Consider the following 14451-nt stretch of genomic DNA (forward strand, 5'->3'; position numbering starts at 1 on the left):
CATCTGTTCTGGAGATTCATGGATGGCACAAATTATCCAGGCATTCATCTGATTGCTGGCATACATCTGTATGAGTCACTGTTTAACAATAGACACACTTTTCTTAAAATTGTTTATTGATTGAGAATGTAAGATTTCATTCATAGACATAAGCTATTTTTGCATGTGAGTCTTCCCCTCCCCCCCCCCTTGTAGCTATCTGTAGTTATTCTCTTGTGAAATGTTAAACTTGTTGGCCAGATTGCTCATTCATGTTATAAATGTCCTCTGATTTCTCTTTCATCAACAGCGGTCAGATGTTTGCATAAATAGTGCAAAGAAGGTGATTGAAGCCCCATGTGAGAACAATTTTAATACATTGGTTGCCGATTCTACAGTCTAGCCTTGCCATTAGTCAATTACCATGATACTCTGTTGGTTATTTATCCGAACGACATAGGTTTCTATGAGTGCTACCTGTTCTGTGTTTTTAAGCTGCAAACACTTCTGCAAGTTACTCTCATGTCTAAGATTCTTCAGGGTGATGGGAATATTTGGAAAGGTATTTCTAGAAGGCTGCTCTCTTCCCCCAGCAACTAAAGTAATTTTCCAAATGATAAGGGTGTCAGCTCACAACACCTGAGGCCCGCAAGGCAGATGTGGATTGTGCTAACTCCTGCCCAAATGATTCGTTATTGGCATCACAAAAAGCTACATCTGAGGAGCGTTTTATTGCTCACTCGTTACTGGGCACTCATGGAGTTTGCTCAGATGTCGTCTGCCTCCCGAGCGCCTTCCGTCCCTTCTGGCCTTTCTCGCATGACAAAATAAACCCTCATTAAGTCTGATGTTTTTCAAACTCAGAATCGCTGCTCTCTCCAGGAGAAGCAGCGCCATTAGAACAGCGGACTCAATGGGCCTAGTGCTTGTTGTGTACTTCCTCTTTTGAAAAGAGGAAGTAACTGAGGAATGAAAACACCGGCAGAGAAGCGAAGGTAGGGAGTGTGTTAACCCCCGGTGTGATGGAGCTTAAAGATGCTACCATCAGCTCAGCGGATGTCACATCAAAAATCTCCTGTGACAACATAATGGTTTTGTGGGGTTGACACTCCCAGTCTCTTACTGGGCTGACCCGGAAGTGAATCAATTTCTCCCTGAGTGAAATTGGACCATTTCTGGAGCCAAGCTGGGTAGTTTGGGAAAGGAAGGTCCCCCTCACTGCCATCTCTGAAGTACTCTCCCCTTTTACTTACTGTAGAATGAGAACTGCACTATGGCAGTAGTGCCGAAAAGAGGTGAGGGAAGAGAGGAAGTTGCCCTCTCCTTCCCACTCCCTGTCACTCTGACACTCTTTGCAGCCCATCAGGGCTTCCGGACCAGTGTTCCTTGGGAGTTGTAGTAATTGCAGTGTCCCTTGGAATGACTATAACCCCCAAGGGACACTGTTCTGGAAGCCCTGACGTTCTGCAGTGTGTCAGAATTCCAGAGTGGATTCGTAGTTCTTCTGGGGATTGGCCAACACTGAGAAAGCCCTATCTCTAGTGCCTGCAAGCCTTACTGGTATTGGTAGTGGGCCAATGTGTAAGGTCTGAAATGGATCTTAAAACATGGGCATTTTTAAATAGCCTGGACTCAAACTGTTTAGGAGTCTTAAGGCTGCAATGCTATGCACGTTTAGACAGAAAAATGTCCTACAACTCCCAGCATTCCCCAGGCAGCATTTTTTTGCTGTGTAAACAAAGGCCAAAATCAGTACTTTGAATTGGGCCAATAAATTGCACTGGCAATCCGTTCAGGTGGTACAGGATTTGTGTAATATAGTCTGGCTGTCTAGTGCCAATGAGGACTTGAACAGTCACATCCTGTACCAGCTCCATCCACCCACCCGCCCACAGACAGCAAGAGCGAAAGAGAGAGCCACCTTACCCAACTTGCTGTCCTCCAGATATGTTGGACTGGGTGGTGGAGGATGATGGGACTTGTAGGCGAAGACTGATGTAGATGTACTAGGAGGATATTCTAGGTATAGGCGAAAGCAAGGAGGAGTCATTTAAGACCGAAGAACTTCAAGTGTTAGGAGATCAGAGGTCATGGGCGGAGCAAGAAGCTGCTGTTGGCATTGGGATGATCAATGGTTGCTTCTACCCTGTTGGTGGAATTGGGGTCATGTCCCAGGAATGGCATAAGTGCATGAGCTTTGTTAGCTGGTGGGTCAGGCCATAAAATACATAATTTACTTAATTTTGTTTGGATAGTTTCCTAAAATCACAGAGGAGTATTATTTGTCTATAACATGGGTGTTGAACCTCAGGCCCGCTTACCTGGGGTCTAAATCTGCCTTGCTGGGGTTCCCCAGATGGTCTTTCCCCTAGCTCCGGCCACTTTTTCCTGACTTCCAATATTTTGCTGTCCTCCAAACTTTTGCACATTCCCCCCCCCCCATTTTACAAAGTTGAAACGGCTCTCAAATCCTTGGTTACTAGCAGTAAGAGCTTTGAGCTAAAATATGCCTGCATTTCATCATATTTTGGCCCTCCTCCTTTTGCCTTTGGTCCCACCTGCTGGAACATGGCCTCTGAGATTGTCTGCAAAGTTGCATTCACCCCTTAGGTTGAAACAGGTTAAACACCCCTGGCCTAGAAGGTAATGTTGTATACAGTTCGGCAATTGGGCGGTATAAAAATGTAATAAATAAATAAATACAGTGGAGCATTAGAGTGTGCTTATAATCCTCTTCCTTTATTATAAGTATTGGCAGCTAAGGATAATTTGCCATTGCACCGGTGTCTGATGGTCTAGAAATATATGCACACTTTTGAAAGCTGAACTACATGTTACATATAAACAGGCACATCAACAGTCTGATGGATCCTCTTCCTAGGAAAAGAAGTTTTGAGAGGAGGGTTTGGACATAATAAAAGACAGGATGAGAAGAGATGCATAACCCTCTTTTGGCCTGTGACTTCTTCTCCAAATTCCCCCTCCGAAGCTGCTTTTCTCCCATGTGGGGTGTCAAAGTCATGGTGGCCTCTCCAAAGACGTGGAGTGCATGAGATCTGGAATGAAGAAGAGTTAAGTGTTGGAACTGGGAGCAGGAGTAAGCCACACTAGCCTTTACTTCAAGTAGCAACATGTCATTGGCTACCCTTGGCTGTTTGGCTCTCACACACAGGTATATTTTCATCCTTAGTTAGGTAGAACTACTGGCAGAAGCATCCATATAACAACTGCAAATTTCTTTATCCAAGAGTAACTCTAATTTTCTTGATTTCTGGAAAAAGCACAGCACAAACATCACTTTGTAAAGTAACCTCCAATATTTCAGTTTAATGATAACTCAGTCAGTGACACCAGCCTAAATTCTTTTGGTCAAGCATCCCGGTCACAAGGAATAATATTCAATCCCGGAGGAGATGCTGAAGGATGGTAATGTTCTCTGGACATGAACAGTAATTATACAAGCTGAATCCCCATCTAAACTGAGATATCCCCACCCCATGTATGTCTCAGCTGTCTTCCTGTGCTGCGCTTTTGGTAGGCAAGATTTCAGAGGCTGATGGAAATTAGAAGTTGGCTGACTGGCATGCCAGGAGCTAACTTGTCAGCCAAATGAACGCAGTAAAACTACAGCTTATAACAGAAAGCAGACATGACTTCTGGCTTGCTCTCATCAATTAGTTATATTTGGAGAGTTAATCCGTCAGCTGGACCTGGAAGTCCTGTAGCATTGCTGCCTGCTGGGTTTATCTTCCTTTTCCTTTAATATTTGTTTTCTTTTTTAAAAAATATGCATAGTATTACTAGAAACTCCCAGTTATACCTGTTATACTAACTAGTTGGTAAATAAATGTAAAAAGCATCATGCATTTTCTCCCTGCAGTACTAGTATTTTTTCCCTTTAATTTTTTGTTGGTAAAAGGCACCTAACCAGGTGAAGAAATGGGTGATAATGAGGTGGGCAATTTGCAAGCAAATATAATTACATTAGATGTTTTTGCATCTATAGTTCCTTGAGAAAATATGATACGCATCCTAGCTTCAAGCAGTCCTGTGGGTGTTGCTTCTGGAGAGGAAGGAAAATAAACTCTTGAGGGATTGTACCTTCACTTATTCTTCAAACACTTCAAATCAGAGACTGTAAAGAGTCTGGAGCAGAATAGCAGGATGGTATTTTTTTTCTTTAAAAGGAAGGAAGAGCTCTTATAAATGGGTTTGTTGGAAATGGGAGGATCATTCTGTGTGGTGGGAGAACTCTAATGCCTGTAATGATGCTGGGAGTTTAGATGGAGATTGATGCTAGTTGAACAGTACAGGGATAGTCTGTATTGTCCAGTCAGGGATGATGGGAGATGTAGTCAAAACATCAGCATGTTACCAAGTTGGGAAAGGCTGTGACTAAGCTTGGCAACAAGGTTATAGAAAGAAGTGGCAGCTATTTAGAGAGACTGAAAGTTCAAAGGCTAAGATGGATTCCAAAAGACGCACAAATGGTCAGTAGACAAATGTGTGGTGTAGTGGCTAGAGTGTTGGACTGGGAATCGGGAGATCCAGGTTCTAGTCCCCACTTGGCCATGGAAGCTCACTGGGTGACTTTGGGCCAGTCACAGACTTTGGAAATTGGGAGATCCAGGTTCTAGTCCCAACTGAGCCATGGAAGCTCACTGGTGCCCTTGGGCTTTTATGAAACTGCTTGTGTCTTCCTGGAGTTATCTGGCTGGTTGGAAACAGCATGTTGTACGAGATACACAAGATGCACTCCGATCCAGCAAATAACAATGTAGGTTTTCATGGAAATTTTGAATTGGGGAAATTTTCTTCATGAAAATTAAGTTATTTGCATAGATAAATTTTGTCATATGAGGCAACCAGTGCAAATTAACTCACTTAGTAAGTTAGGGAAAGCAAGCTGTGCTGATCTTCCTTGATACAGAGAAGGCCTTTGACAACCTTAATTGGAATTTCTTATTTAAGATCTTGGAGAAAATGAGTTTTGGAGTAAATTTTATAAAATGAGTCAAATTGATTTATACTTCACAAAATGCCCAAATAATTATTAATGGAGATTTGTCACAACCATGTGAAAGACAAAGAGGAACAAGACAAGGTTGCCCTTTGTCACCTTTGTTGTTTATTCTGGTGTTGGAAGTATTGAACAGAGATATAAGACAAGATGAAAGAATTGAAGGAATAAAGTTTTTAAAAGAGTCATACAAGTTAAGAGCCTTTGCAGATGACTTGGTGTTTACCCTGGAAAATCCTTTAAAGGGAATTGAAATGTTGATGAATAAATTGAAGGAATTCGGTGCAGTAGCAGGTTTTAGGGTGAATAAACAGAAGATAAAGATGTTAACAAAAAATATGAAAACCCAAGAGCAAATAAAGTTGAAAGAAAAAACAGGTTTTAAGATAGAAAAGAAGGTAAAATATTTGGGTATTACCCTAACAAATATGAATTGTATGCTGTTTCATAACAACTATGTTAAGGTGTGGGATGAAATTAAAAAACTTTTAGTAAGATGGGATAAGGTTCAACTGTCATTTTTGGGGAGAATTGCTACAATTAAGATGAATGTTTTACCAAGAATGTTGTTTTTGTTTCAGACAATACCTATTGTGACATTGGAGTTAACAACAAAGCTTTAAAAAAGTACCCCATGTTAATTTTTGTCTAATATACCGCATGTATTTAACCTGAAACACCACAAGTATTTAGCATTTTAATTCCACTCCAACCTGTCAAATTCCTCTAGGTTCTTGTCTGGTCTACAGTATGTACTGGCCTGGTGATTCTGCTTGACATCTACAATTAAGGGCACAATACTATGCGATCTGTCCTGGGTACTCATAAGCCTCCGAATTTAGAGGCTTACAAGTATCCAGTGCAAAGCAGGAGACGCATTGTACCTCCCAATTTGTATTTTAGCTAGATGGGTATTTTGCTAGATGGGCATCTAGCAGAGGCTTTGGGGAGGGGAGGGATGGAGTGTGTGAGGAGTGGAGGAAGGGCTACGGAGCTTGGACTCCTGGGTCTGAAGTTAGACTAGTGTCTCCGGCCTTGGATTCAGGAATCTGAAATATCCTATGCCCCAACGCTATCTAGGGGCCATAGGATTGCTTTCCCTGTCAAAATGTCATGGCATGCCGCATTTGAGAGGGAACTCCAGCACTTTGGTGCCATGAGAAAAACGTCCAGGTGCCCACAGACCCTGTTGTACTAGGAATCTAAGATTCACCTGCTGGGCTTAAACGATTGAGAGATCTGTATGAGACAAAGTAGCATGATTCCTGCAATATCATACATTAGGTATACAAGAAGTACTATTTGACTCCTGCTCTGTATTCTTTTATGGGGGCCCTAAATACTTCTTAAAATTTCATTCAGGCTCTGGATATTTTAATGTAATATTGGTACTGTTTTATTTATTTTTAAATTTGGGATACTGTCAGCACTAGGATTATCTTCTTATTGTTTCAGGCCATTTGAATCTTGCTGTAGCTTTAAACTTTTGTCTTCCTTCTGTGGCTTTTATTCTCTACTCCTTGTTTTGTTTTGTTTTTGGATTTTGATTTTAATATTTTACTTTGATTTTTAGGTGTTGTTATTGTTGGCTTTTTAATGTGGTCTTTCTATTCTGTAGGTTGCCCTGAGAACTTTTTATTATAAGGCATCCTATGGATAACATTAGTTAATTAATTAAATAAATATATCGGCACAATGTGGAATTCAAGTTGCAGAGTGGCTAGACCTAATTCTGGCCTAGGTCCAGGCACAGCAGTGCCCACCTGTGGCTGTTACTGCTCCAGCAGGTACTTACTGCTCCTGAAGAAAAGAGAGGAAAAGCTCACAAGATAGGGAAAGCTGTAGGGCAAATAGTAAGGGGGTTTAGATAGTATTTCTCTATGAGGGCAACAATCAGACCTACCGACTTGCCTGGGTTAGGATGGGCGACAGCTGTGGTAACAGCACAAGTTTGTGCTTTGGTTTAGGGTGACCATGTGAAAAAGAGGACAGGGCTCCTGTATCTTTAACAGTTGGATAGAAAAGGGAATTTCAGCAGGTGTCACAGCAGTTAAAGCTGCACGAGCCCTCCTCTCTTTTGTATCTCGTCAAGAGGGCAGGGATCCTGCAGCTTTAACTGTTGTAATGAAGAGAGAATTTCACCAGGTGCTGCATGCATACCAATGACACATGCAGTCTTAGTAACAATACTGTGACCATATGGAAAGGAGGACGGGGCTCCTGTATCTTTAACAGTTGTATAGAGCAGGGAATTTCAGCAGGGCCGGATCTATACTACTGCTTTAAAGTGCTTTATAACACTTTATAACTGTTGGGGCTCAGGACACACTCCATATACCTTTATCAAAACGGCTATAAAGTGCTTTAAAGTACTTTAAAGCAGTAGTGTAGATCCGGCCCTGCTGAAATTCCCTGCTCTATACAACTGTTAAAGATACAGGAGCCCCGTCCTCCTTTCCATATGGTCACAGTATTGTTACTAAGACTGCATTGGGGCTGTATTCTTAAGCGGACTTACTTTAAAGTTCCCTTAAATTCAAAGGGAATTGCTTTCATTTAGGACTTGAGTGTAAAAACAGATCCCTGCACAATTGGATTACACTATTCCCCTCTGAACTTCATCAGGAGTAAGTAGAGTTAGCAATTTTCCAATGATGCTTTCAAAATCTCACTCTGAGTATCCTCATGTAACCTGTTAAGACTCTCTCTCTCTCTCTCTCTCTCTCTCTCTCTCTCTCTCTCTCTCTCTCTGTGTGTGTGTGTGTGTGTGTGTGTGTGTGTGTGTGTGTTACATAGTGCTATCTGAGTAAGGCTTTGCTTCATTTGCTTCTAGGAAATAATAGGATTTTTAGAGCCAACTCCAACGATGTGCAGCTTGAGCTGGGGTTTCAAAGCCCTTTTCCTAATGATATTATGCAGGTAAGAGATGATATTTATTATATTCTTTTATCATGCAGGATTGTGTTTGGTAGGATGAAACAAGATTATTAGGGCCCCTCCAGAAAATGAAAACAAAAACTCAGATCATTGTAGGACATAAGCCTAACAATGGCTACAAGTCTTGATGACTGTACGTTACTTCCAGGATCAAAACGCAGTATGTCTTATGCTAGGGAACACAAGCGGGGGGTGTGTGCTCTTGTCCTGCTTGTGGGATTTCCATAGGCATCTCTAGTTGACCACTGTGTAGGGTGACCATACGGAAAGGAGGACAGGGCTCCTGTATCTTTAACAGTTTGTGCTTTTGTTTAGAGTGACCATGTGAAAAAGAGGACAGAGCTCCTGTATCTTTAACAGTTGGATAGAAAAGGGAATTTCAGCAGGTGTCATTTCTATGCATGCAGCACCTGGTGAAAATCCCTCTTCATCACAACAAAGCTGCAGGAACCTTGCCCTCTTTTGTATCTGGTCATTTGAGCAGGTTCTTGCAGCTTTAACTGTTGTGATGAAGAGGGAATTTCACCAGGTGCTGCAAGCATACAAATGATACCGGCTGAAAATCTCTTTTCTACACAACTGTTAAAGATACAGGAGCCCTGTCCTCCTATCCATATGGTCACCCTACCACTGTGGGAACAGAATGCTGGACTAGATAACCCTTGGGTCTGTTACGGCACAGCCCTTTTTATCTTCTTTGGTACGAGTTCAAATCCAGTGTTAGTGTGATATCCTACCCATTTGCAGTGGAGCTTAGGATGGGGCGTGGTTTTGCAGTAGAAGCCTTGGTCCTCTTTTGATCTCCTTGCCCACCTCCCCTTCTCTCTGCTGAAGTAAGTAGGAATCTAGTCCTGTCCCACTGCAGGCGGGTGTAACGGATGGGCAGCAAGAGCAGGGATGGGGGAGCAGTGGCGGGTTCTTCCTCCATGGCTTTTAAAGAGAGGCTGGGGCCAGAACTACACCTTGGGTCAAATCATTACGAATGCGGAATAAAAAGCAGGAAATAACACCATGAAAGTGTTATGTGGAATGTGGCCCAGCAGTTATCAGTGCACTTCAGTCCAGCTATAAAGTAGTAGTGTAGATCCAGCCATGGCCATTCTTCAGGTTGCAACCTGGCAAGTCTAATTATTTAATAAGAGAAGTTTGCTCAGTACTCAAAACTACTAATTTTAAAAAAGCTAGGAAGTTGCACTTGTAATGTCGTAGCGTTCTGTAATTAGCACGAGGAGGAACAGGTTGCAATCACTCCAGAGACCATGTGAATTTAAAAAATTACTGTTGGTGCTGGAAGGAAGAAGAAGGAAAAAAGAGCAAGTGTCTCTGTTACGTGCAGTCTGTGCTTGTGCCCTTCATGGGTAGTTCTGATGCCATGACTACCCCGCATCCCCACTCGGTTCAAATTTGCAAACGTTTCCAATTCTTTAATGACGGAGCACCCCCTGGAAGCACTAAAACATGACAGCACTCTCAGATGTTTTTTTTTAAAAAAAATTAAAGAAGAAAAAACTTTCAGACATCCTCCTGGATGTCCCTTTCCCCTCCAGTGACTCCCTACTATTTCCTAGCAAAAGAAGATCTCTCTTGAGGAAACGTATCAAGATCCACCAAAGCAATAAAGGGGCTTGTTTATGGCATGGACTATATAAATCAAGGCTTGGCCCTCGCATGAAGCAGAATGAGATGCCGGCATCAGTTGGTGGAGTCTGTATACCTCCTGCCCCCACCAGGAGGGCCTGCCTCCTCTGGAGAACCCTGCCAGCTGCTCTTCTGCTGTGGCATTTGCCCTACGGAGAGAGCGGCTGGCAGGGCTCTCTGGAACTGCCACTCCTGCTCTGGTTCCCTCATCGCTCTAGTTGACACACTTACTTTTGCTGTCACCATGTCAGCTCGGTGAAGAGCCGCTCCTTCCAGACATGTGGGCTCTCCACAAGCTGACACATCAGCAGAAAAGGTAGGGGAGATGGGGGAAGGGGGGGACAGTGCAATGGTAGTGCTGTGGCCCAAACATTACGAAGTCGCTTCTTATGATCCAACACATCTTTAATTGATAGAAAGGCATTCACATTGCAATGGAGAGAAGACATACCTCTTCCAGGGAATACACTTCTCTAAGGATTGCTGGGTGTGCCAGCTGTTTTTATTAGCTAGTTCGGCAGAAGCAACTGGAGCATGCGCAGAAAGCTTGTTTACCAAAATAGAAATTCTAGCTGACCACAACTTTCCTGCAGCAGACCTGTTACTAAGGCAACTAGGGAAAAAGGAAGTCGAGCCTTTTCCTGTCTGTCTTGCAAGAGGAACTTGTTTATCAATCAGCCATTTCAAGTGAATGTTATTTCTGCACTGTGCAGGACTTTTAGAATGAACAGTTCACCTCCAGTGCCAACATGGCTTCTCTTATGTCAAGATAAAGCTGATGTGGCTGTGACAGTAGCACAAAGAGGTACAATGCAGCAGCACCTGTTCTCATTCCCGGCTCAAGAGAGCTCGCATGCGGGGAGAGGCTGATCTTAACAGCAATAGACATTCATGTACAGTGTATTTATTTATAACATTTTTGTCTTGCCCTTCCTTCAAGGAGCTTGGGGCAGCATATATATTTCCCCCCTCCTCCATCTTATTCTTGCAGTAGTGCTTTGAGCTTCGTTTAGCTGAGAAGTAATAACTGGCTCAAGGGCATCCAATGAACTTTACAGCTGCAGGAAATTTGAACGCGGGTCTCCACAGTCGAAGCAGAAGGGCGGATTGGATCGGGAGTGCGATGTGGGGGGAAGGCGGTTTTAACCTTCTACCCTCACCATGGCCCCGATCCATAGCACTCTCATGGTTGATATTTGACCTGGGGAGAAGGCTGTCATTGAAAAGGAAAGCTCTGGTCCTGATCTGGATTGCTATCCGATAGCTCCTGTTGAGTAAAGAAAAGACAACTACGCAAGGATCGATGGCATGATTAGCATTGCATATAGTTTGGGCCTAAATCCGACGTACTGCCCATTGCCCCGCACAAGCTGTCTTCAGCATAATTGCCTTCTTGTCTTTTGTAACTCCAGACGTCTAGAATGTTGATTATTGTGTATGTCACTTTCCTGACTTTAGCTAGGTGCTCCTCTGTTTGAATATACTGTGCAAGTTTCTATAGAAACGTACAAAGGAAAGTGGTTGCTGTCTCAAGAATTTTACTACCTAATTTGGAAATAATCAAATGGGTTCAGCCATGCGTTTTACAGCAGAGCAGGCCATGCTGGCATGAAAGACCTCTTTGCTAGTGACCAAAAGGCTCTGGGAGAAGAATGGTGTTTAAAAGCATTGTTTTATCAGCTGCCTGCCTGTTTTCATAAACTGCATGGGATATGATGGTGTTTATAACATTTGATTCCCCCCACCCCCTTAGCCCACAATTGTTTGCATCTTATTTGTATCTTGTAACTGGGAGGATAATCCCTGCACAGATTTTTCAGGGGGATTTTTCAGAAGGCTCGCCAAACAGACAGACAATTCTCATGTGATGAAGCTGCTTCTAATTTGTACACTAAGTTCTTCTCTTGCACACAAAGGAGCATAGGAGACTGTGGTTCACCAAGGCTCATACCAAGTCACCTAAACCATTGCCTATTCTTTACCAAGCAGGATATTGCACTATGAAAGCGGTTTGTAAAAGGCAGGAGCCACACTACTGCTTTATAGTGGTATTGAAGTGCACTGACAACTGTTGGGGCCCATTGACACATACCATATACCGCTTTCTTATCACTTTCATAGTGCTATATCCTGCTTGGTGTGGCTCCTGCCTTTTATATACCACTTTCGTAGTTCAATATCCTGCTTGGTGTAGATTAGGCCCATGATTTAGGTCAAGAGTGGAGAATGTCTGGCTGTCCAGATGGTTCTGGACTCACTCCTATCAGCCCTAGTTAGTATGGTGGTCAGGAAGAATGAGAGTTGAAACTCTTATTGTCAGTTTGTACTATTTATTCAAGTTCTACAATGTACTGGCATGGCTTAGACGTACATTCCCAGCTTCATAAATCATGGCTTTAGAAGTCAGGAATGAACACTGTGGCCACACACTTGTCCCTGTGCAGCTTCAGCATGCAGATCCTGGTTTATTTTTTACCCCCGAGTCCCCTTTATGTTGGAAACGAAGATCTTTGGTTTAATATTGGCCAATTAAGCAGAATAACAAGCCAGGATCAGATCATACAAATCAGACCCTAGCTTATTATCCTGCTTAGTTAGCCGAAATTAAAACAGAGTTCCCCATTTGAGATACAATAGGGAACTCTGGCTCCAAACAAATCAGGATCTCTGCATCTGAAAAGGACGTATGAGCAACTTTTATCTGAGGAGGAATATGTTCAATGCACCTTTAAAGAAGACTTAGATAGTGGGAGTTGTAGTCCAAAACATCTGGAAAGTGCCAGGTTGGAAAAAGCTGTGCTATCTTCAATTTGGTTGGTTGATTGGGGACATTAAAAATACAATCTGGCTATCTTATATACGGTTGAAAGAATAACACACCAAACAAATGGTTAAAAGAATAAAATACAGGACAATATAAAATAACAAACAATACAAGACATATAAGAACATCTATAGCATCTAAAAACAAAGTCTCAAAAATGCCTGGGAGAAAAGAGGCATCCCTTGATGCCAAAAAGATAATAACTTAAACTCCAGGCAACTCTTCTTAGGGAGGGCATTCCTTAAATGGGGCACTTAGTTAAATGGGGCACTTAGGTTGAAGCTTTGACTCACCTTCTATGGCTTCCTTATATCTCTATCTATCTATGTGATTCCGCTGGTTTAGGTTGTGTTGTAAACTGCCTTGGGAACCCTATTAGGGCTGAAAGGTAGTCTACAAATGCCTTTATAAATTAAAATATAAGAATGGTAGACACAGAGGTGGCATGAAAGAGGGAGATAGACAAATACTGTTTAGACTGTGTTCAGATGATCTGATCTCAGCCTAATACACCTTTTGTACAGACCCTTTGCTTCACCCTTTGTGGCACCCCTGAAAAAGCCAGGAAGTCTTTAATTAAATGTAGTTTTCATTTCCTCCAAACTGAGATACTGTGGTTTACCAGCTTCAGAACAAGTCAAGATCCTAAACCACAATTAGAAGATCTGGTTTAAGTTACTGGTTTGTTCTGAAACTGGTAACCCAAGTTTCTCAGTTTGGAAGGTATGAACTTCCTGGCTTATTTAGGTGAAGAGCTAAGGAGCAAAATATTTTTTTAAACTGAGAGATGATAATCCAAACTCGGCCATGTAGTAAAGCAAATCCCATATGTACTTCCTCCAGTGTCAGAGGCATTAAGCCTATATACACCAGTTGCTGGGGAACATGGGCGGGAGGGTGCTATTGCACCCATGTCCTTCTTGTGGGTCCCTGGTCTACAGCTGGTTGGCCACTGTGTGAACAGAGTGCTGGATTAGATGGACCCTTGGTCTGATTGAGCATGGTTCTTAAGTTCTTATGGCAGATTGGGGTTAAAATAATGAAGAAGCTTGAAAACCAGGACATTACCACTCATATGCACAGCATGGTAACAAAACAACAGAAAATCATATGGCATTTTAAAGGGAATATATTTATTCTGACATCAGCTTCCAAAGGCATGAGCCTTTACTTCATCAGATATATAAAAGCCCAGTTATATTAATTTTTTGTTTGTGTATCTTAGCAAAACTGGGGTTGTTTATGAAAAAGGGTGTTTTCATAATGGTGCTTCATGGATTTTCTCTAGCATTGTTTCTGCTTCATCTGTGTTAACAGTGCAGTAAAAAAAAAGACTGGAAGATTAACACACAAATGTTCCTTCTACAAAACATCTCCTCCTCTGCATTTTCTCCCTTGGGGGACTTTGATTAAGCGGATTTTGTGGTATATAAAAAGAAGCGTCATTATAACGAATGAGGGAAGGTCTACTATTATATATCTCACAAAAGCAGTGAGAAGAAACTGGACCACTTTAGAAATTTGTTCAGCTCTCAGGGCAGTTGTAACCAATTTGGGAAAGACATAAGATTGATAGATTTTGCTACTGAGGGATAAAGAGTTCTGTCAAGCCTGACATTCTGGTAATGATGATTTTGCTTCTTGCAGCTGTTATGAATATCAACACTAGTATTTCTGTTAGAAAGCACCCAATAAGCACAATCTTACATCTGTGGCAAAAGCCCTCGAATAATCCTCCTGTTCTTTTTTTCTTCTTCCCTTCCTTCCTGGTTAGATTAACAAAAGTTTCCCCAGCTGAAGGAAAAGGTGAAATTCTTCCTCCAACTATACAGAAAATAATGAAAGGATATAACAAGTATCTGCGGCCGTTTTTTGACAGTAAGTAGAAGCAGTGTTCTGACAGGAATAAGCTCTTTTGATTCTAGGCAGCATTGGGAGAATGAGAAATGAACCCATTATGAGAGCATTGTTGACCCTCCATTTTTGAGACGATCATGCTGTTTTGAAAGGATATGATGATCTCTACCATGAATTGCAGGGCTTAGAAAGGAAT

At 42.2% G+C, this 14451-nt stretch overlaps 1 protein-coding gene across 1 annotated transcript in view; it reads left to right on the forward strand.

Moving 5' to 3' along the window:
• The first annotated feature begins 7865 nt into the window (after window positions 1–7865).
• LOC134402239 (gamma-aminobutyric acid receptor subunit pi-like) overlaps window positions 7866–14451 on the forward strand; it is a 46463-nt gene continuing 39877 nt past the window's right edge. Inside the window, exons 1-2 of the mRNA XM_063131604.1 lie at window positions 7866–7918; window positions 14173–14276. Coding sequence (XP_062987674.1) covers window positions 7866–7918; window positions 14173–14276 — 157 coding nt within the window. The remainder of the gene's footprint in view (window positions 7919–14172; window positions 14277–14451) is intronic.

This window comes from Elgaria multicarinata, chromosome 8 (assembly GCF_023053635.1).
Source record: "Elgaria multicarinata webbii isolate HBS135686 ecotype San Diego chromosome 8, rElgMul1.1.pri, whole genome shotgun sequence".
NCBI lineage: Eukaryota > Metazoa > Chordata > Lepidosauria > Squamata > Anguidae > Elgaria > Elgaria multicarinata.